This window comes from Myxine glutinosa, chromosome 8 (genome assembly GCF_964187855.1).
Source record: "Myxine glutinosa chromosome 8, kmMyxGlut1.1, whole genome shotgun sequence".
NCBI lineage: Eukaryota > Metazoa > Chordata > Myxini > Myxiniformes > Myxinidae > Myxine > Myxine glutinosa.
The window spans coordinates 81422960-81445330 of NC_136268.1; the positions used below are offsets into that span (position 1 = coordinate 81422960).

Genomic DNA, 22371 nt, shown 5'->3' on the forward strand with positions numbered 1-22371 from the left:
TAAACCGACGCTGGGCGCGAAGATCCAGCCAGTTGTGACGGTTGTAGACAGTGTCTGTGGTCTTTTTATAGGCTCGTCATATGAGCCACAACCATCACGTCACAGTGGTGAGGTGTGGGATTTGGAGCACACCACCGGAAGACAATATCAAAATGCTCGTCATTCCTATTCACATTAAGCAGGGGATACACGATCAGTTTAATTGACAACAACAACAACAACAACACCACCAAAATATTGACGAATGGATAGCCGTCGTGAAATGTACAAGTACTGTACCAGTAGTACCACATTCTGCACAGTGGAAAATTGACAATCATTTAAATAACTTTTATGATGAGCACCGCTTTGTAACAAACTTGTTTTTGCAGCTGTTTTTGTAATCATCATTTCGTATACAGCCTGTGGCTGCTGGTTGCATCATTGCTGGAAGCGAGATTGTGCCGTATCGGCTTGAACGCAAGACCATAGCTACTGCTACTATTCCCACATTCTTGTGAGTTCGACCAGGGAAAGATTTTGCCCCAAGTCTTTCACGAACCGGCTGACCAGGCAGGACGTTTGGATGAAGGCGATTTGTAATTTGTTCAGGGTGCCGGTGATAACTCGCATACTGTTCGCGAAGGACATCGTGGGATCATTAACATCCATCAACTAATACCAGCAGACGGGACGCCCGGCTTCACATCCATCCAAGGGACGGCACACGCACGTCTGTGAAATACCAGGATGCCAGTTTATAGCTGGGTCAGGATTCCAACCCAGCTAGGCTACACGGCTTAGATGCGACTGTACGTACCTCAAAGCTATTCTTCCAGCTTTGAAGTCACCTTGCCAGCCCTTGAGCGACCCTGCCAGCTTTTAAGTCCCCCTGCCAGCCTGGAAGCCACCCTGCCAGCATTGAAGCCCTCCTTCCAGCCTTGAAGCCCTCCTTCGATCCTTGAAGCCCTCCTGCCAGCCATGAGGCCCTCCTGCCAGCTATGAAGCCCTCCTGCCAGCCTTGAAGCCCTCCTGCCAGCCATGAAGCCCTCCTGCCAGCTATGAAGCCCTCCTGCCAGCCTTGAAGCCCTCCTGCCAGCCTGGAGGTCCCCCTGCCAGCCTGGAAGCCACGCTGCCAGCCCTAAAGCCACCCTGCCAGCCCTGAAGCCCTCCTTCCAGCCTTGAAGTCACCCTGCCAGCATTGAACGCCTCCTGCCAGCCTTGAAGCCACCCTGCCAGCCTTGAAGCCCTCCTTCCAGCCTTGAAGGCCTCCTGCCTTGAAGGCCTCCTGCCCACCTTGAAGGCCTCCTGCCAGCCTTGAAGGCCTCCTGCGAGCCTTGAAGCCCTCCTTCCAGCCTTGAAGGCTTCCTGCCAGCCTTGAAGGCCTCCTGCCAGCCTTGAAGCCCTCCTTCCAGCCTTGAAGGCCTCCTGCCAGCCTTGAAGCCCTCCTTCCAGCCTTGAAGCCATCCTGCCAGCCTTGAAGGCCTCCTGCCAGCCCTAAAGCCACACTGCCAGCCTTGAAGCCCTCCTTCCAGCCTTGAAGCCCTCCTTCCAGCCTTGAAGCCATCCTGCCAGCCTTGAAGGCATCCTGCCAGCCTTGAAGCCCTCCTTCCAGCCTTGAAGCCATCCTGCCAGCCTTGAAGGCATCCTGCCAGCCTTGAAGCCACCCTGCCAGCCTTGAAGGCCTCCTGCCAGCCTTGAAGCCCTCCTGCCAGCCTTGAAGCCCTCCTGCCAGCATTGAAGCCCTCCTTCCAGCCTTGAAGCCCTCCTGCCAGCCTTGAAGTCCTCCTGCCAGCTGACAATTCGATGTGACAATTGAAAAATTGTTGACAGAGGTTGAGTTGCAAGTTCGTGACAGTCACACGTGGTCATTCTTATAATCAATTTGAGTTGCCAAGAAAACAATTGTTCAGAATTTTTTTTATCTCACGCTTAGAGTTTCGGCCACGAGGATCCAATGGTTTTCAATAAATATAAAGTTAACATTTAAATAATGAATGTCAGACTGGACATCAATGATGTAAATGATATATAAATAATATAATACGTTCTATTCATTGATCAAAGAAAGATAATCTCTACTAACAAATGATGCCAGTTACTATTGCTAATTATTGCGCGAGCTTTCGAAAATAACGACCTATATTCTATATATATGTATATTATATCTATATATGTATTGTTCGCGAGTGCGTAAAAACGGAATTCTTAAATCCACTGGGCGGGGCGTCAGGATTATGACGTGCGCACTTCTCAGCCAATCGCATGCGTCATGGGCGGGACGAGGGACAACTTGAAGCCAATGGCACGCGTCGAGTCGCGCGTCCCGTACTCTTCGCTTTGCCAAAATAGCGCAGATGGACGGGCGGTCTTGTCGACGCAGAGCGCACCGGTCGGACCGGTTTTCTCGAGCGAATGGGATTGGCCTGCGGAGGGCGGAGAGGCAGGAGGAGCTGGAGCCGGCCGAGCGGAGTCGCCAAACCGGTTCGACGGGAAAGTCTGGTAGTCAAAGAGCGCTCAATTACCGGGAGCCGCCGTTGCGCAGGTTGGAGATTGCGCGCGAGTGCACGGAAAGGTGCGCATAGCTCGGGCGACATCCCCGACCGACGCTTGCCCGGACCTGGCCGCGGGCGCGCATCCCCTCCGCAGGTATGTACTCATTGATCTACAGAGGCACGGGCAGTCGGGCAGGTTCCTTTTGCAGAAGCGCGGCCGAGAGAAGCACGGCGGGAGTCGAGAGGAGGAAGGAGCACGCTCTTTAAATCGGCGGGAAATCCCCGTTTTTCATGGGGGAAGAGTTTAGCGAGTCGCGTTTAACAATATTATTACGATTCGTAACAATTGTTTCCATTTGGTGCCAAATGCGCGAATGTTGTAAAGTCAGAAACGAAAGACGTTAAACGGGCTGAACGGGCATTTTTTCTTCCTCGCGAGAACAACTCGGTTTCTTTGCTTTTGTTGCAGCGAAAGCCGCCGGTGTGGTATTTCAAGTTTGTTTTAATGCTTCGCACGTGTTTTACCCTAAATGTCAAGAACGCGCGGTGTTACGTTTCCACCCTGTACAATATCGAATCAAGTGTGTTTGGATGTGTGTGTGTGTGTGTGTGTGTGTGTGTGTGTGTGTTTGTTTGTGTGTCTCAAATTGTGTGTGTGTCATTGTGTTTGTGTGTCTCAAAGTGTGTGTGTGTGTGTGTGTGTGTGTGTGTGTGTCATTTTGTGTGTGTCTGTCAGTTTGTGCGTGTGTCCGTTTGTCTCAATTTGGGTGTTTGTGTGTGTCTCAAATTATGTTAATGTGTGTGTGTGTGTGTGTGTGTGTGTCAATTTGTGTGTTATTTTGTGTGTGTGTGTGTGTGTGTGTGTGTCAATTTGTGTCAATTTGTGTTATTTTGTGTGTGTCAATTTGTGTGTGTAAATTTGTGTGTGTCAATTTGTGTGTGTGTCAATTTGTGTGTGTCAATATGTGTGTGTGTGTGTGTGTGTGTGTGTGTGTGTGTGTGTGTGTGTGTCAGTTTGTGTGTCTGTCAGTTTGTGCGTGTGTCCGTTTGTCTCAATTTGTGTTTGTATGTGTGTGTTTGTTTGTGTGTCTCAAATTATGTTATTTTGTGTGTGTCAGTTTGTGTGTGTCAATTTGTGTGTTATTTTGTGTGTGTGTGTGTGTGTGTGTGTGTGTGTGTGTCAATTTGTGTGTTATTTTGTGTGTGTGTGTGTGTGTCAATTTGTGTGTGTGTCAATTTGTGTGTTATTTTGTGTGTGTGTGTGTGTGTCAATTTGTGTGTTATTTTGTGTGTGTGTGTGTCAATTTGTGTGTCAATTTGTGTGTGTCAATTTGTGTGTGTGTCAATATGTGTGTGTGTGTGTGTGTGTGTGTGTGTGTGTGTGTGTGTGTGTGTGTGTGTGTGTGTTTAGTCTCTATCAGAGAGCTGCACTGCAGTTGGCATTACAGGATGCTGCAGTATTCGAGCATTCATGATGCAACATTCATGTCGCTTTATCAAATACAGTATATTATATATTATAATTAATAATTGAGAGTTTGAAAAGCCACGATGTTAAGCGGGGAGTGGGCGTGGCTTCGGCTCAAAGAATGTCTCAACTCAATGTTATTAAAGGAAAAAACAAACTTGTCTTTGGGTGGATTTTATACAAGGAGGAGTACTTGCAACGTCGGTCTTTCTTGTGTGTAACTTTGCATAAGATAGCCAGTGAAACCCCTGCGAGTTTTGTCTGTTTAATCCTGCACAGCGGTGAACGAAGCACACACCACATGGCTCCTGTGTTTGCAGTCCCGGGTCAACCCCCGACACCGCTCGACCAACCGAGACGCTTTCCCGCTCCTCGGGAGCAATCTAAGCGGTTCTTCGCACCAGGACCCTTCGCGATGTCCGACAATCGACCCGCGCTGTCCCATACCGTCCTGTCCCGTTCGAGCAGCGCTCCCATCGCCGTGGAACCTCGAGCCATCCGGATGAACGGGACAGTGACGAGCGTCCCCCTCGGGGCTGGCAGTGGATCGAGGAGCCCCTCGTACGGCGGCACGGCCCCGGAGAGCTTCGGCGAACTCGTCAAACGGCTCCTGGAAGTCCACGACCGTGAGGTGCAAGGTTGGTACCCGCAGACCATTGCACTCGTTTGCCCCGGATTGCTGGGAATGCGATGGTCCGTCCACCTTTCCAAAAGCCACGTTTCACCGACATCTTTACATCGAGTGCGCGCTTTAGCTCTGTTGATATAAAGATGTTAAAGCCTTCCAAAAACAAATATATTGTGCATTTAAGTTAACCCACAAAATCCTGGCAGGTATAACGATCTCCATGAGTTTGCCGATAAATATAAGTATGTGCTTTATCAATCAAAATTAATAGTTTACCAAGTTAATCAAAGTGGTTTGGTTGTTGGGGTGCTGGGTCAGGACGTCGTGTGCGTGCGCGAGTAGCGGGAGGTCGTTTGAAGCAGCGCCGCCGGCAGTCTCGATGCTCTCGGTGTTGTGGTTCAAACAAGTGAGGCGCGCAGGTCCGAACAGGTGCAAAACGATCAAATTGAAAAGGAAAACCGAAAGGTGCAAAAAAATATCTAATGACACAGCGATGTAGTCACGTCGTAGCGAGAACCCTGCAGGGTTTTTTTTCTTGTTTTTTGGGGGGGGGGGGGTGGGGGGGGGGAAGGGGGGGTGTAGAAGTGGGTTGGATGAAAGAGGGAAAAAATAAAAGAAGGTTAGAGGGCGACCTCCCACTGGTCACCCTACAGTCATGACTGCCCTCCTGCAGGGGTAGGCCGTACACCTGCTTGCGCATCCCCGTATTCACTAATCGCCTCCATCACAATTGCGGACAACAACAACAACAACAACAGGCATTTTAAGGCCATTTTCCCTGACAGAGCGGGGGTTAGCCTTGTCCTCTTTTCTACATCTCCCCTTGTTAACCCCCTTGCCCGCATTTCTTCTTCCACCACCTTTAGCCAAGTCTCAGTGACTGAGGAGCAACAATTGCGGAGGATAACAATGAAACTAGAACTTTGTATTGTGACGCGTAGCAGGTAAAATAATGAATCAATTGCATCGCTATGGATAGTTGGCTCGATATCACATCCTAATGATCTTATTCGTGATGATTCGGCTGTGGTGCAGATACTACAATATTACTTTTTAAAATGATGACGTACATTCCATTTCAAGGTAGCAATGTTATTTCAAATCTCTGAAGCTGCTTAGAAATACTACGAGATCAACTTTGAGTTGTCTTATGATAAGTAAATTCTGCATGGATATTGGTAGTGTTGACCAGGTGTGTGAAGTTAAGTCTTTTGCTACGACCGATGAAGGGCTAACGCTCGAAAACGCCGGCTTCTTGCCTCCGACAACGTTTAGCATACCTCACTCGACATTCTGTTGATTTCATCCGTTGGTCTACCTGTCCGCTGATGCAGATCAGCAGATCGATACTCTCATTCATGAGCAAAACTTGTTCTTCATTGTATTGTGGAACCATGATGTTGCGTTACAAAGACGTCTTTCTTTCTTTTTTTTTGTCTTCCCAAATGCAGGATTAAGCCAGCAATTGAACAAGATGAAACAAGAACGCTGCATGTAAGGATGGGCTCTTTTTTTATGGGATTGGGAGGGGGGAAATGGGGGGTTATGCAGAAAGCAAAAGCCTCAAATTAGGAGGGCAATTTGTCCCCTGGTTATTTACTCTGCACTGTGAGTCAGCAGACTTGTGAATGGTAATGAGACAACGGCTTTAGCCTTTGCAGGCAGATCACCAACATCCAATCTCCTCTCTTTCAAACTGCATTCCAGCGGATGTGGTTCCCTCTTTGTGTTTTGCCTGCTTTGGATCACTGAGCCCGCATCACTTGGCCCACTAGCTCTGGGGCATGCGGATAAACTGGCGGTTCTCGGCCCAGACCTGCAGCCGCTGGGTCGAGACCCGCAGACATTTTGCTGGAGATGGATACGTGAAACGGTTTAAAAACAACACAAAAACCTGGCATCCTGCACGTTGAGCACACACCATGTTATTGAATCTTTTTTTTCTTTTTTTTCTTTTTTCAGAAGTGCCATGAGAATGGAGGAAGTTTTCATCGCTAACCAGCAGATGAAAGAGCAGCAAAAACTTCTCAATGAGAATGTGAAGGTTCTTGAGGACAGGTGAGGACTTGAAACACTGCTGACATTGTTTAATTATTTTCCCCCAAATGGAATTTGTTGCCAGGTACACAGTGTTACAATTATAGTAGTTTGTATATGAGATAAAGCCTGATGTTGGCTTAACGGTTAAAGTGACTGGCTTAAGGTCTTAGGGTCCTGAGTTTGAGCCCCTGTTATGCCGTTAAATAACACCAGGTAGGTGACCCAGCCTGTCATCCTTCCGAGGTTGGTAAAATGAGTACCAGCTTATTGGGCAGAATGAGCCATTTTAGTATCCTGCATGGAGTCACGACCCGTCCAGGTTTGCGCCCCATAGACAAGGAAAACTGCCTCGGCATCGTTATGCATCTAGGACATTAAAGGAGTGCTTCTTCTTCTTCTGATGTGATATGCTTGAATCTATATTTTCTACTGTTAGAGTGTTAATGTAAGCGTGATATCCGACGGATATTGCAAAGATATTTTTCTGATTTTTCTATTGTTTAATGAATGACCATAAATTAATCCACATGCACTTGGGGTGTCACAAACTTTACCGCCTAAAGGCTACGTGCAGGCGTTTGTGACCGTTGCATCGTGACGGAGGAGCATATGCAAAGAAAACAAGCTGAGTTTGAAAGTATTCGACAGCAGAATCTGAAACTCATCACCGAGTTAAGTGAGTATAAACAGGGCACATAGGAATTGCTATTGGTATTTTATTTATTTATTTAAATAAGCCACACACAAGGGACAGTGCAAAGGGAAAAATACAACTACCATATAACAGCAAGCATTGTTCCTGTTGGCAGAGAAGAGAAGATTAGGAGAAAGAAAGTACACATTGATTAACTAAACAGTTCAAGGTATGCAGCTGATAAGACATGGCGAAGACTTCAGGAGGAAGAGCATTCCATTTGGGGGAAGAGGAGGGGAGGGCAAGGGATTGGAGTGAACGAGGATAGTGTGGAAAAAAGAAGAAACCCTGAAAAGATGCTGTGTCAGAGAGGGCATGTGCGGAGGTGGTACAAAACCAGAAAGCTTGACTGAGCAATGAGAGTGTTAATAAAGGTAAAATAAAGATAGGTAGGCAACCTTCCAACAACGATATGAGGATTGCAAAGCGTGTTGAGGAGTGGATGTGTCATATCAAGCATAAAGTTTCAGTTTGGATTTTGCTGAGGAATGCCACGTAAGTAGAGCCAAAACCCATGCAAACAGGAGAAAAGTACTTAAGCTTTAGTCTCATACAAACAGCGTATCATATGGACCATAGGTAAACTTTCAAGTACTTCACATGAAAAAATTAGAACGCCACTCAGTACAGCACATACTCCCGCCGTGGGTCAAGTTGGAATAGTACGATTTCACAAAAGTTTGAGGGAGTAGTTCAGTGACAACACAAGACAAGACAACACAAGGCAGACACTGCACAGATATATATATATATTGTTACAGACGCGGTTTTAGATGTTATTTTACCGAGCGGTTGGTATTACCGCGTCCGAACAGTTACTCCCCGATTAGAACCCGATTCCACCCAAACGTTGGCCGGATCGCACCGCAGCTAGTCAATAGGGAAAAGACAAAGGCGACACGGATGTGAAGAAGAAGAAGAAGAAGACAAAAAGGTTGGAAATACCACTAAATTTATTCCTACTATTTACATGCTCAAAGTAACCAAGGAGAAGGAAAGATAATAAAATAATATACAGAAGGATCAGAGACACAGTGCAATTATTAACTTATACCAGCTTAATTAACCCAGGACAGAACAAACAGAACAAACTCACGTACACAAGAAGGATGGAATGGAAGGAGGTGGATGGCTGGAGGGAGAGGGAGGTCCAAAGGGGTCCTGCAGCTCAACCGGCGCGTTTAGCAGCCGCCGTTCCTTTACGGTCCTGCTCCAAACCGCCGTTCAGGCCCCCGAGCTGCTGTTGTGGCTGCTGTGGACGTCGCGTGCTTTGCCAGGCCTTGTCCGACTCGTCTGGTCCAAACCCTCAACTCGTTCTTGGTCCACTCACTCTTTACCACCGACTCCTCACCGCAACCAACGCAACCAACTGACCACCGACTCCACTGACTCCACTGACTGACTTCTCACGACTCTCTCCACGACCAACTCACTTGATTCTTGCGTGCGCGCCTTTTATAGCGCCTCCGGCGATTAAGCCGCCGGCCTTTTGGACACGCCCATCGGGGTGCTCACCTCGGCCCTGGTTGGTCGCGCGACCCTCTGGCTCCGCCCTTGATGACGACGGGCGGGCACGCCTTTCTTCTCCGATTCGAGCACATGTTCAATGGCGGTTATTGGAGGGGAGGTAATTCGGCAATCGAGGCCCGGCAATGACGGAAGGGGGTGTAAAAGGAAATGGAGATTTTGGGGATGGGAAGGAAAGGGGATCTATTCTCTTTCACTGGTGCAATGGAGTACTTCAATTAATGGGAGACACAGCCTTACTCTAAAACACAGAATAAGAGATAACTATCAACAGGGGTATTCTATTATTTGGCTGATGTGTATGCTTGTGGACTAATTATGGGATGCCCTTTCACCTTTACACAGCTCCGGAGGTAGGGGGGCGCAGAATAAACAATAATAATAATAGTACAGCACACAATCAAAAAATATACAGTCCTCATCTCCGCAACAATATATATATATGGAATATATAGAAGATTAAAAACACCTCACAGCCACGAAACACGAAATTAAAAACACCTCACAGCCACAAAACACGAAATTAAAAACACTTCACAGCCACGAAACACGAAATTAAAAACACCTCACAGCCACAAAACACGAAATTAAAAACACTTCACAGCCATGAAACACGAAATTAAAAACACCTCACAGCCACAAAACACGAAATTAAAAACACTTCACAGCCACGAAACACGAAATTAAAAACACCTCACAGCCACAAAACACGAAATTAAAAACACTTCACAGCCACGAAACACGAAATTAAAAACACCTCACAGCCACAAAACACGAAATTAAAAACACCTCACAGCCACGAAACACGAAATTAAAAACACCTCACAGCCACAAAACACGAAATTAAAAACACTTCACAGCCACGAAACACGAAATTAAAAACACCTCACAGCCACAAACACGAAATTAAAAACACCTCACAGCCACGAAACACGAAATTAAAAACACCTCACAGCCACAAAACACGAAATTAAAAACACCTCACAGCCACAAAACACGAAATTAAAAACACTTCACAGCCACAAAACACGAAATTAAAAACACCTCACAGCCACGAAACACGAAATTAAAAACACTTCACAGCCACGAAACACGAAATTAAAAACACCTCACAGCCACAAAACACGAAATTAAAAACACTTCACAGCCACGAAACACGAAATTAAAAACACCTCACAGCCACAAAACACGAAATTAAAAACACCTCACAGCCACGAAACACGAAATTAAAAACACCTCACAGCCACGAAACACGAAATTAAAAACACCTCACAGCCACAAAACACGAAATTAAAAACACCTCACAGCCACGAAACACGAAATTGAAAACACTTCACAGCCACGAAACACGAAATTAAAAACACCTCACAGCCACGAAACACGAAATTAAAAACACCTCACAGCCACAAAACACGAAATTAAAAACACCTCACAGCCACGAAACACGAAATTAAAAACACTTCACAGCCACGAAACACGGAATTAAAAACACCTCACAGCCACGAAACAAGAAATTAAAAACACCTCACAGCCACGAAACACGAAATTAAAAACACCTCACAGCCACAAAACACGAAATTAAAAACACTTCACAGCCACGAAACACGAAATTAAAAACACCTCACAGCCACAAAACACGAAATTAAAAACACCTCACAGCCACAAAACACGTAGTTAAAAACACTTCACAGCCACGAAACACGAAATTGAAAACACCTCACAGCCACGAAACACGAAATTAAAAACACCTCACAGCCACGAAACACGAAATTAAAAACACCTCACAGCCACGAAACACGAAATTAAAAACACCTCACAGCCACGAAACACGAAATTAAAAACACCTCACAGCCACGAAACACGAAATTAAAAACACCTCACAGCCACAAAACACGAAATTAAAAACACCTCACAGCCACGAAACACGAAATTAAAAACACCTCACAGCCACGAAACACGAAATTAAAAACACCTCACAGCCACGAAACACGAAATTAAAAACACTTCACAGCCACGAAACACGAAATTAAAAACACCTCACAGCCACGAAACACGAAATTAAAAACACCTCACAGCCACAAAACACGAAATTAAAAACACCTCACAGCCACGAAACACGAAATTAAAAACACCTCACAGCCACGAAACACGAAATTAAAAACACCTCACAGCCACAAAACACGAAATTAAAAACACCTCACAGCCACGAAACACGAAATTAAAAACACCTCACAGCCACGAAACACGAAATTAAAAACACCTCACAGCCACGAAACACGAAATTAAAAACACTTCACAGCCACGAAACACGAAATTAAAAACACCTCACAGCCACGAAACACGAAATTAAAAACACCTCACAGCCACAAAACACGAAATTAAAAACACCTCACAGCCACGAAACACGAAATTAAAAACACCTCACAGCCACGAAACACGAAATTAAAAACACTTCACAGCCACGAAACACGAAATTAAAAACACCTCACAGCCACGAAACACGAAATAAAAAACACCTCACAGCTACAAAACACGAAATTAAAAACACTTCACAGCCACGAAACACGAAATTAAAAACACCTCACAGCCACAAAACACGAAATTAAAAACACCTCACAGCCACGAAACACGTAGTTAAAAACACTTCACAGCCACGAAACACGAAATTGAAAACACCTCACAGCCACGAAACACGAAATTAAAAACACCTCACAGCCACGAAACACGAAATTAAAAACACCTCACAGCCACAAAACACGAAATTGAAAACACCTCACAGCCACGAAACACGAAATTAAAAACACCTCACAGCCACAAAACACGAAATTAAAAACACCTCACAGCCACAAAACACGAAATTAAAAACACCTCACAGCCACGAAACACGAAATTAAAAACACCTCACAGCCACAAAACACGAAATTAAAAACACTTCACAGCCACGAAACACGAAATTAAAAACACCTCACAGCCACGAAACACGAAATTAAAAACACCTCACAGCCACAAAACACGAAATTAAAAACACCTCACAGCCACGAAATTAAAAACACCTCACAGCCACAAAACACGAAATTAAAAACACCTCACAGCCACAAAACACGAAATTAAAAACACCTCACAGCCACGAAACACGAAATTAAAAACACCTCACAGCCACAAAACACGAAATTAAAAACACCTCACAGCCACGAAATTAAAAACACCTCACAGCCACAAAACACGAAATTAAAAACACCTCACAGCCACAAAACACGAAATTATAAACACCTCACAGCCACAAAACACGAAATTAAAAACACCTCACAGCCACGAAACACGAAATTAAAAACACCTCACAGCCACAAAACACGAAATTAAAAACACCTCACAGCCACAAAACACGAAATTAAAAACACCTCACAGCCACAAAACACGAAATTAAAAACACTTCACAGCCACGAAACACGAAATTAAAAACACCTCACAGCCACAAAACACGAAATTAAAAACACCTCACAGCCACGAAACACGAAATTAAAAACACCTCACAGCCACGAAACACGAAATTAAAAACACCTCACAGCCACAAAACACGAAATTAAAAACACCTCACAGCCACGAAACACGAAATTGAAAACACTTCACAGCCACGAAACACGAAATTAAAAACACCTCACAGCCACGAAACACGAAATTAAAAACACCTCACAGCCACAAAACACGAAATTAAAAACACCTCACAGCCACGAAACACGAAATTAAAAACACTTCACAGCCACGAAACACGGAATTAAAAACACCTCACAGCCACGAAACAAGAAATTAAAAACACCTCACAGCCACGAAACACGAAATTAAAAACACCTCACAGCCACAAAACACGAAATTAAAAACACTTCACAGCCACGAAACACGAAATTAAAAACACCTCACAGCCACAAAACACGAAATTAAAAACACCTCACAGCCACAAAACACGTAGTTAAAAACACTTCACAGCCACGAAACACGAAATTGAAAACACCTCACAGCCACGAAACACGAAATTAAAAACACCTCACAGCCACGAAACACGAAATTAAAAACACCTCACAGCCACGAAACACGAAATTAAAAACACCTCACAGCCACGAAACACGAAATTAAAAACACCTCACAGCCACGAAACACGAAATTAAAAACACCTCACAGCCACAAAACACGAAATTAAAAACACCTCACAGCCACGAAACACGAAATTAAAAACACCTCACAGCCACGAAACACGAAATTAAAAACACCTCACAGCCACGAAACACGAAATTAAAAACACTTCACAGCCACGAAACACGAAATTAAAAACACCTCACAGCCACGAAACACGAAATTAAAAACACCTCACAGCCACAAAACACGAAATTAAAAACACCTCACAGCCACGAAACACGAAATTAAAAACACCTCACAGCCACGAAACACGAAATTAAAAACACCTCACAGCCACAAAACACGAAATTAAAAACACCTCACAGCCACGAAACACGAAATTAAAAACACCTCACAGCCACGAAACACGAAATTAAAAACACCTCACAGCCACGAAACACGAAATTAAAAACACTTCACAGCCACGAAACACGAAATTAAAAACACCTCACAGCCACGAAACACGAAATTAAAAACACCTCACAGCCACAAAACACGAAATTAAAAACACCTCACAGCCACGAAACACGAAATTAAAAACACCTCACAGCCACGAAACACGAAATTAAAAACACTTCACAGCCACGAAACACGAAATTAAAAACACCTCACAGCCACGAAACACGAAATAAAAAACACCTCACAGCCACAAAACACGAAATTAAAAACACTTCACAGCCACGAAACACGAAATTAAAAACACCTCACAGCCACAAAACACGAAATTAAAAACACCTCACAGCCACGAAACACGTAGTTAAAAACACTTCACAGCCACGAAACACGAAATTGAAAACACCTCACAGCCACGAAACACGAAATTAAAAACACCTCACAGCCACGAAACACGAAATTAAAAACACCTCACAGCCACAAAACACGAAATTGAAAACACCTCACAGCCACGAAACACGAAATTAAAAACACCTCACAGCCACAAAACACGAAATTAAAAACACCTCACAGCCACAAAACACGAAATTAAAAACACCTCACAGCCACGAAACACGAAATTAAAAACACCTCACAGCCACAAAACACGAAATTAAAAACACTTCACAGCCACGAAACACGAAATTAAAAACACCTCACAGCCACGAAACACGAAATTAAAAACACCTCACAGCCACAAAACACGAAATTAAAAACACCTCACAGCCACGAAATTAAAAACACCTCACAGCCACAAAACATGAAATTAAAAACACCTCACAGCCACAAAACACGAAATTAAAAACACCTCACAGCCACGAAACACGAAATTAAAAACACCTCACAGCCACAAAACACGAAATTAAAAACACCTCACAGCCACGAAATTAAAAACACCTCACAGCCACAAAACACGAAATTAAAAACACCTCACAGCCACAAAACACGAAATTAAAAACACCTCACAGCCACAAAACACGAAATTAAAAACACCTCACAGCCACGAAACACGAAATTAAAAACACTTCACAGCCACAAAACACAAAATTAAAAACACCTCACAGCCACGAAACACGAAATTAAAAACACTTCACAGCCACAAAACACGAAATTGAAAACACCTCACAGCCACGAAACACGAAATTAAAAACACCTCACAGCCACGAAACACGAAATTGAAAACACCTCACAGCCACGAAACACGAAATTAAAAACACCTCACAGCCACAAAACACGAAATTAAAAACACCTCACAGCCACGAAACACGAAATTAAAAACACTTCACAGCCACAAAACACAAAATTAAAAACACCTCACAGCCACGAAACACGAAATTAAAAACACCTCACAGCCACGAAACATGAAATTAAAAACACCTCACAGCCACAAAACACGAAATTAAAAACACCTCACAGCCACGAAACACGAAATTAAAAACACTTCACAGCCACAAAACACGAAATTGAAAACACCTCACAGCCACGAAACACGAAATTAAAAACACCTCACAGCCACGAAACACGAAATTGAAAACACCTCACAGCCACGAAACACGAAATTAAAAACACCTCACAGCCACGAAACACGAAATTAAAAACACCTCACAGCCACAAAACATGAAATTGAAAACACCTCACAGCCACGAAACACGAAATTAAAAACACCTCACAGCCACAAAACACGAAATTAAAAACACCTCACAGCCACAAAACACGAAATTAAAAACACCTCACAGCCACGAAACACGAAATTAAAAACACCTCACAGCCACAAAACACGAAATTAAAAACACCTCACAGCCACGAAACACGAAATTAAAAACACCTCACAGCCACAAAACACGAAATTAAAAACACCTCACAGCCACAAAACACGAAATTAAAAACACCTCACAGCCACAAAACACGAAATTAAAAACACCTCACAGCCACAAAACACGAAATTAAAAACACCTCACAGCCACGAAACACGAAATTAAAAACACCTCACAGCCACAAAACACGAAATTAAAAACACCTCACAGCCACGAAATTAAAAACACCTCACAGCCACAAAACACGAAATTAAAAACACCTCACAGCCACGAAACACGAAATTAAAAACACCTCACAGCCACAAAACACGAAATTAAAAACACCTCACAGCCACGAAATTAAAAACACCTCACAGCCACAAAACACGAAATTAAAAACACCTCACAGCCACGAAACACGAAATTAAAAACACCTCACAGCCACAAAACACGAAATTAAAAACACCTCACAGCCACGAAACACGAAATTAAAAACACCTCACAGCCACAAAACACGAAATTAAAAACACCTCACAGCCACGAAATTAAAAACACCTCACAGCCACAAAACACGAAATTAAAAACACCTCACAGCCACGAAACACGAAATTAAAAACACCTCACAGCCACAAAACACGGAATTAAAAACACCTCACAGCCACAAAACACGAAATTAAAAACACCTCACAGCCACGGAATTAATAACACTTCACAGCCACGTGATTTAAAAACACCTCACCACCACGTCATTTTACACCTCACCACCACATAATTCAAAATACCTCACCACCACGTGATTCAAAACCACCACCACATTATTAAAAACACTTCACAACCACGGAAATAAAAGTTTCAGGGAGTAAGTAGTTCAGTGACAACAGACACTGCCCAGATATGTACATATATAGATAAATAAACCTGAAAATCGTAGAACCAGAATTATGTATTTGGTCTGGGAAGCCTGTGCGAGGTTTCTTCTTCTTCAGCCTCTCACAACCCTGGGTGAATATGCGATCTTTTTTTTAAAAGTTGGAATTTTGCCAAATCTGTTTTATTCGTTTGTTAATATACCTCAGCCATTGACAAATCTGGAACTAAGTCTTTATAAGTTCATCAAATACTGACACCGCGAATGACATTCGCTGATCTAAATGTTGATATCTCTTCTGAGGTTAAAAAAAACAAAAACAAAAAACAAAACAGTTTTAAAGCATTATACGTATCAAACGATACATTTTATGAAACGGGGAAACCTAATACACACTTTGGTGGTTTTAAAATGACAAAATATGTCTTTATTAGAAAAAAAAAAATGAACATTGAAGACGACGCTGCTAAAAAAATACACCGCTCTAACGCATAACCACGAGATTAAACTACATTTACAGCAAATATGAAAACTATTTTCATATCACAATGTTAAATATAGAATATATAGAAGATAATGTTAAAAAAAAAATGAGCCCTATCTTCCAATGGTAAAAAAATTCTTCAAAAAATTCCTGGATCGGGAATAATATCCTGAGCTTCACCAAAAACAAATCAATTCTTCCTTATCCCAAGGGCAATCATCCCACCAACTTTCATCCAAATCCGTTCACAACCTTTCCAGATATCTTGTTCACAAACACACGAACACACACACACGCACACGGACATGAGTGAATGCATTACTCCCTGGCGGGAGTAATAAGAAAGCCAACTGTGTGGAGGCATGCTTTGCCATATCCACAATGCCTTCAGAAAGTATCCACACACCTTGACTGAATTAAAAATGGATGAAACAGATTTTTTTTGTCACTGATCTACATATAATACCCCATAATGTCAAAGTGGAGTTTTTCCAAAATTTCTTTGCAATATAAGTAAAAATTAAAATCTGAATTTCTTGAGAAAATAAGTATTCAACCCCTTTGCTATGACACTCCAAATAGAGCTCATGTGCATACAGTTTCCTTTGATCATCCTTGAGATGTCTCTACAACTTGGTTGGCATCCACCTGGGGCCAATTCAATTGATTGGACATGATTTATAAAGAAGCACACCTTTCTATAGAAGGTCCCACAGGTGACAGTGCATGTCAGATCAGAAACTCTACCATGAAGTCCAACAAACTGTCTGTAGAACTCAGATTATATAATTGTGAGGAAGCATAGATCTGGGGAGGGGAATAAAACTATTTCTAGAATGTTGAAAGTTCCCAAGAGCACAGTGAGCTCCATCATTAGGAAATGGAAAGAATGTGGAACTACACAGACTCTTCCTAGAGCTGGCCGTTCGATCAAACTGAACAACCAGGCAAGAAGAACCTTGGTCAGGATGGTGACCAAGAACCAAATTACCACTCTGACAGAACTACAGAGTTCCTTGGCTGAGATGGGAAAAGCTACCGGAAGACCAACAGTCTCTGTAGCACTTCACAAATCTAGGCTTTATGGGAGAGTTGCTAGATGGAAGCCACTCCTGAGAAGAAGGTGCATGACAGCATGCCTGGAGTTTGCAAAAAGGCACAGAAAGACTCTGAAGGCATGAGGCAAAAGATTCTGTGGTCTGATGAGATGAAAACTGAACACTTTGGCCTGAATGCAAAAGCACTATATCTGGGGGAAACTTAGCACAACAGCGGCAGGGACTGGGAGACCTGCAAGGATGGAACAATGAATGGAGCCAAATACAGGCAAATCCTTGAGCAGAACCTAATTCAGAGTGCAAAAGATCTGAGATTGTGGCGAACATTTACATTCCAACAGGACAATGACCTCAAGCATACAGACAAAGCAACACTGAAATGGTTTCAGAACAAGAACGTGAAAGTCAAGGAGTGGCCCAGGCAAAGCTCAGACTTTATTCCCATTGAGAATCTGTGGAAAGACTTGAAGATTGCTGTTCAGCGACACTCCCGATCCAACTTGACAGAGCTTGAGCAAATCTGCAAGGAAGAATGGGAGAAACTCCCCAAATCAAGATGTGCAAAGCTGATACAGACAAACCCAAGAAGACTCGAAGCTGTAATCGCTGCCAAAGATGCTTCTATGAAGTATTGACTCAGGGGGTTGAATAATTATGTAAATTAGATATTTCTGTATTTCATTTTTAATTATTTGGGAAAATGTTTATATTATTTACTAGCAAGGTACCCATGCTATGCACGGGCAGGAGGCCAGGTGCAAGCAGACAGTGCTGAAATAGCGAATACTAAACCACACTAAACCAAAGACCCCATGGACACAAAAGACCCCAAGGACTCTGTAGACCCAAAGGAAAAGTAATTATGCCTCTTACATTGCAAATGTAGATGGTGGCTTGCAAACTGAGCCTCATGGTCTATGTACAGAAGCGGTATTTTTGTAATCACAATAAATACAAGGCACAGGGAGGTGAAATTTGCTGCACGTGATGTGCAATGCGCGCAGAGTAAAACGAGTGTTCATTTACGTCTGTACGATGTCTAATAAATACAGATGATATAAGCACATCTGACACTAGACCCAGACTTCAGACTTTGGCATGCTCACACGGCTGTCTGTACCGGCAAAAACTGTTCCAACCCATCATTTTTGACGGGCTTTATACGAGTCTACCATATAAAACACAATGTGTGTGTGTTGTGTGTGTGTCTGTCCCCTTCCTCAGGGTAGGTTTTAAAGGAAGGCTTTGAGTAGTGCTTTACGAGGGATTTGAGTGTGTTGGTTTAATGGGCAATCTTTGAACAAGACTGTGTGTCCACCTGTTAAAAGACCTAAAAGACTGAGGACCCAAAAGAACCCAAGGACCCAGAAGACTCCAAACACCCAATGGACTCCAAACACCCAAAATACCCGAACACCCAAAATATCCTGTAGACTGTTAAAGACACAAAAGCCTATGAAGACCCAGAATACATCAAGGACTCTGAATACCCAAAAGACCCCAAAGACCCAAACGACTGAAAAGACCCTGAAGAAACAATGGACCCCAAAGACCCAAATGACAAAGAGAACCCAAAAGACCCCAAGGACTCAGAAGACCCCCAAGGACTCTGAAGATCCAAAATTCCCCAAAAGACCCCGAAGACCCAAAATACCTTGAAGACTGAAAAGACCCAAAATAATCCCAAAGACTTATAGACCCTGAAGTCCGAAAGCATTGAAAAGACCCTGAAGACCGAAAAGACCCTGAAGGCCCAAAAGACCCAAAATATCCCAGTCACTGAAAGGATCGAAAAGACCCAGAAGACCCAAAGGACCCAGAAGACCAAGACCTCAAGGACTCTGAAGACCCAAACAACTGAAAATACCCTGAAGACCCAAAGCCCTAACTTGGGCTTCTGGGTAACTTGGGCCTAACTTGATATCTTTCTTGGGAAAACCACATTTCCAAGCTGGCCTCCAAAGCCAGTCGCCGACTGGGCATCCTCCGTCGTGCGAAGTCCTTCCTCGGCACACCTGAGCTCCTCACCACATACAAGGCTTTCATCCGCAGCTCTATGGAATACTGTTCTCCCCTATGGGCTGGTGCTCCTGCCTCACACCTGGCTCGGCTTCACGCTGTTGAATCCAAAGCTTTCAAAATCATTGGAATCTCCCGCGATGAAGCTATCTCTGAGGGCCTTTCACTCACTCACCGCAGGCAGGTAGGTGGTCTTTCTGTCTTCTACCGACTCCTCTCCGGCCTTGCTCCCCCAGCTCTCTCTGTGCTCTGTCCCCCAAATATTCCTACAGGTCGCACAAGATCTGCCAGCAACCCTCTGATGGTTAAACTGCCGAAATCTCGGCTCTCTGCTCACCTTCACTCTTTCATTCCTCTTTTCTCCCGCCTGTGGAACAAACTCCCACACTCCCTTCAATCCCTCTCCTCCCTCCAGGTCTTTAAAACAGCTGTTCACCACCATCTCTTATCTTCCCCCATCCATAACCTTGATCTTTTCTACCCCCACTAATTCACCCCAGATCCACCTTGTTTGAAATTCCAACTTATTTCCTGGAAATCCTGGCAGTGTCCATATGTTTATACCTCTCCCACCCCCCCCCCCCCCTTCACATGCCTCCCCCCCCTTCACATGCCTCCCCCCCAAAGCCCTCTCCCTCCCACAGATCTCTCGATGTCTCCATGTCTCTCGGTCCCTGCTCTCAAATGTTGTGTTTGTGTCCTTCCCCCTCTCTCCCCATCTTGTCTACCGCTCCCGATGTTATTTGTTTTATGTGTCTGTTTGTCTTTCTGTGTGATTAATGTTCGCTCTTTCACGAGCCTCGATCTTGTATACAAAAAAAAAAAGACCCAAATTAACCAAAAGACCCCAAGGATCCAAAAGACCCAAACAGTCCTGAGGACCCAAATGACAAAGAGGACCCAAAAGACCCCACTGACTCAGAAGACCCCCCAAGGACTCTGAAGATCCAAAATTCCTCAAAAGACCGCAAAGACCCTAAAGACCCAATGGACCACAAACATCCAAAATACCCCGAATACCCAAAAGACCCTGAAGACACAAAAGACCCCCAAAAGACCCCCGAAGACCAAAAAGATCGAAAAGACCCAGAAGACCGAAAAGACCCCGAAAACCCAAAATACCCTGAAGACCCTTAAAGACCCTGAGGACCCCAAAGACCCAAACAATCCAAAAGACTAAAAATACCCCAAAGACCCTTAAATACCCCAAAGATACAGATCGAGGACCCAAAATACTCAAATGACTCAAAAGACTCAAATGACCCAAAAGACGCCGATGAACCAGAAGACCCAAAAGACACAAAAGATGCTGAAGACCAAAAGACCCCGAGGACCCAAATGACTCAGAGGACTCCGAAGACCCAAAAGAAGAGGACTTATGCCTCTTACATTGGAATTGTAGACGGTGGCTTGCAAACTGAGCCTCGTGGTCAGTGTACAGAAGTGGTATTTTTGTAATCACAATAAATGCAAGGAACAGGGAGGTGAAAACAAAAACTGTTCCAACCCGTCATTATTGACAGGCTTTATACAAGTGAACCAATAAATTCCACAGTCCTGTGACACCTTCAGTCAAGCATCAGGCATTGACAGCCGGTTTGTGAAAGACATGGACAAGAAAAAAAGAAAAAAACTGCAGTTGACCCCACCAGGTAGGTAATCCTTCTATATGCAGTCAATGGCGACACTGCAAATGCCAAATCCACGAATGTGATGGGTGAAAACTCTGACCTCATTTCCTCATTCTTCTTTAAACCCAATTTCTCCATATTTTCATTCCAAACAGCATCATTCCAATCACAATTTAATACTATACCATTAACATAACAAAATACAATGTTACAAACACTCGTGAGGTAAACGAATATAGACGCCGTTGTAATCCGATAACCAATACAGACAGATCCGCCAGGGAGCAAGAGCGGATAAGTAACTCCTCATACGGATTGAAACTAAAAATCCGAACTGTATTGAGAAATTTATGAAACTTCCCGCCCACCTTAGGATGGATAAAAGCAGCGTCATTCAAGTGGAAACTTAAAATCACAATTGTATTGAGATATTATCAAACCAGCGAATGTTTCTGCCGAACCTGTGATTGTGTTTGCATCCTTTAAAACAGCTGTTCACCACCATCTCTTATCTTCCCCCATCCAAAACCTTGATCTTTTCTACCCCCGTTAATTCACCCCAGATCCACTTTTTTGAAATACCCACTTCTTTCCTGGAAGTCCTAGCAGTGTCCATGTGTTTTTTTTTTTTAACCTCTCCCACCCCCAACCCCCACTTCCCATTCCTCCTCCCCCCAAGCCCTCTCCCTCCCACAGATCTCCCGATGTCCCTACTCTCAAATGTTGTACTTGTGTGCTTCCCTCTCTCTCCCCATCTTGTCTCCCGTTCCCTTTATCATATGTTTTATCTTTTTGTCAGTTTGTCTTTTTGTGATCAATGTTAGCTCTTACACGAGCCTCAATCTTGTATCCAAAAAAAAAAGAAAAAAGATAGGGAGCACCTTCATATGGATCAAAACGCAAAATCACAATTGTATTGAGGAATTTATGAAACCACCCACCCACATCAGGACACCCGCTGGGACCCCAAAAGGTTCGACAGAAGATTTGGCGGGGCTAGCCCCAAAACTGAGGGAGTATTTCGGGGACGGATGAACGGACATTCCTGCTTTATAATGGAGATACTAGAAGCACCTGCTCCCAATGGG

At 43.8% G+C, this 22371-nt stretch overlaps 1 protein-coding gene across 3 annotated transcripts in view; it reads left to right on the plus strand.

Moving 5' to 3' along the window:
- Positions 1-2309: 2309 nt before the first annotated feature.
- The window catches only part of LOC137432635 (uncharacterized), a 76980-nt gene continuing 56918 nt past the window's right edge, over positions 2310-22371 (plus strand). Inside the window, exons 1-5 of one of the 3 annotated variants that reach the window (XM_068124719.2) lie at positions 2310-2628; positions 4222-4580; positions 6022-6064; positions 6533-6628; positions 7174-7286. In XM_068124719.2, coding sequence (XP_067980820.2) covers positions 4244-4580; positions 6022-6064; positions 6533-6628; positions 7174-7286 — 589 coding nt within the window. In that variant the 5' untranslated portion in view covers positions 2310-2628; positions 4222-4243. The remainder of the gene's footprint in view (positions 2629-4221; positions 4581-6021; positions 6065-6532; positions 6629-7173; positions 7287-22371) is intronic. The other 2 variants (XM_068124720.2, XM_068124721.2) reach the window with 2 other exon arrangements.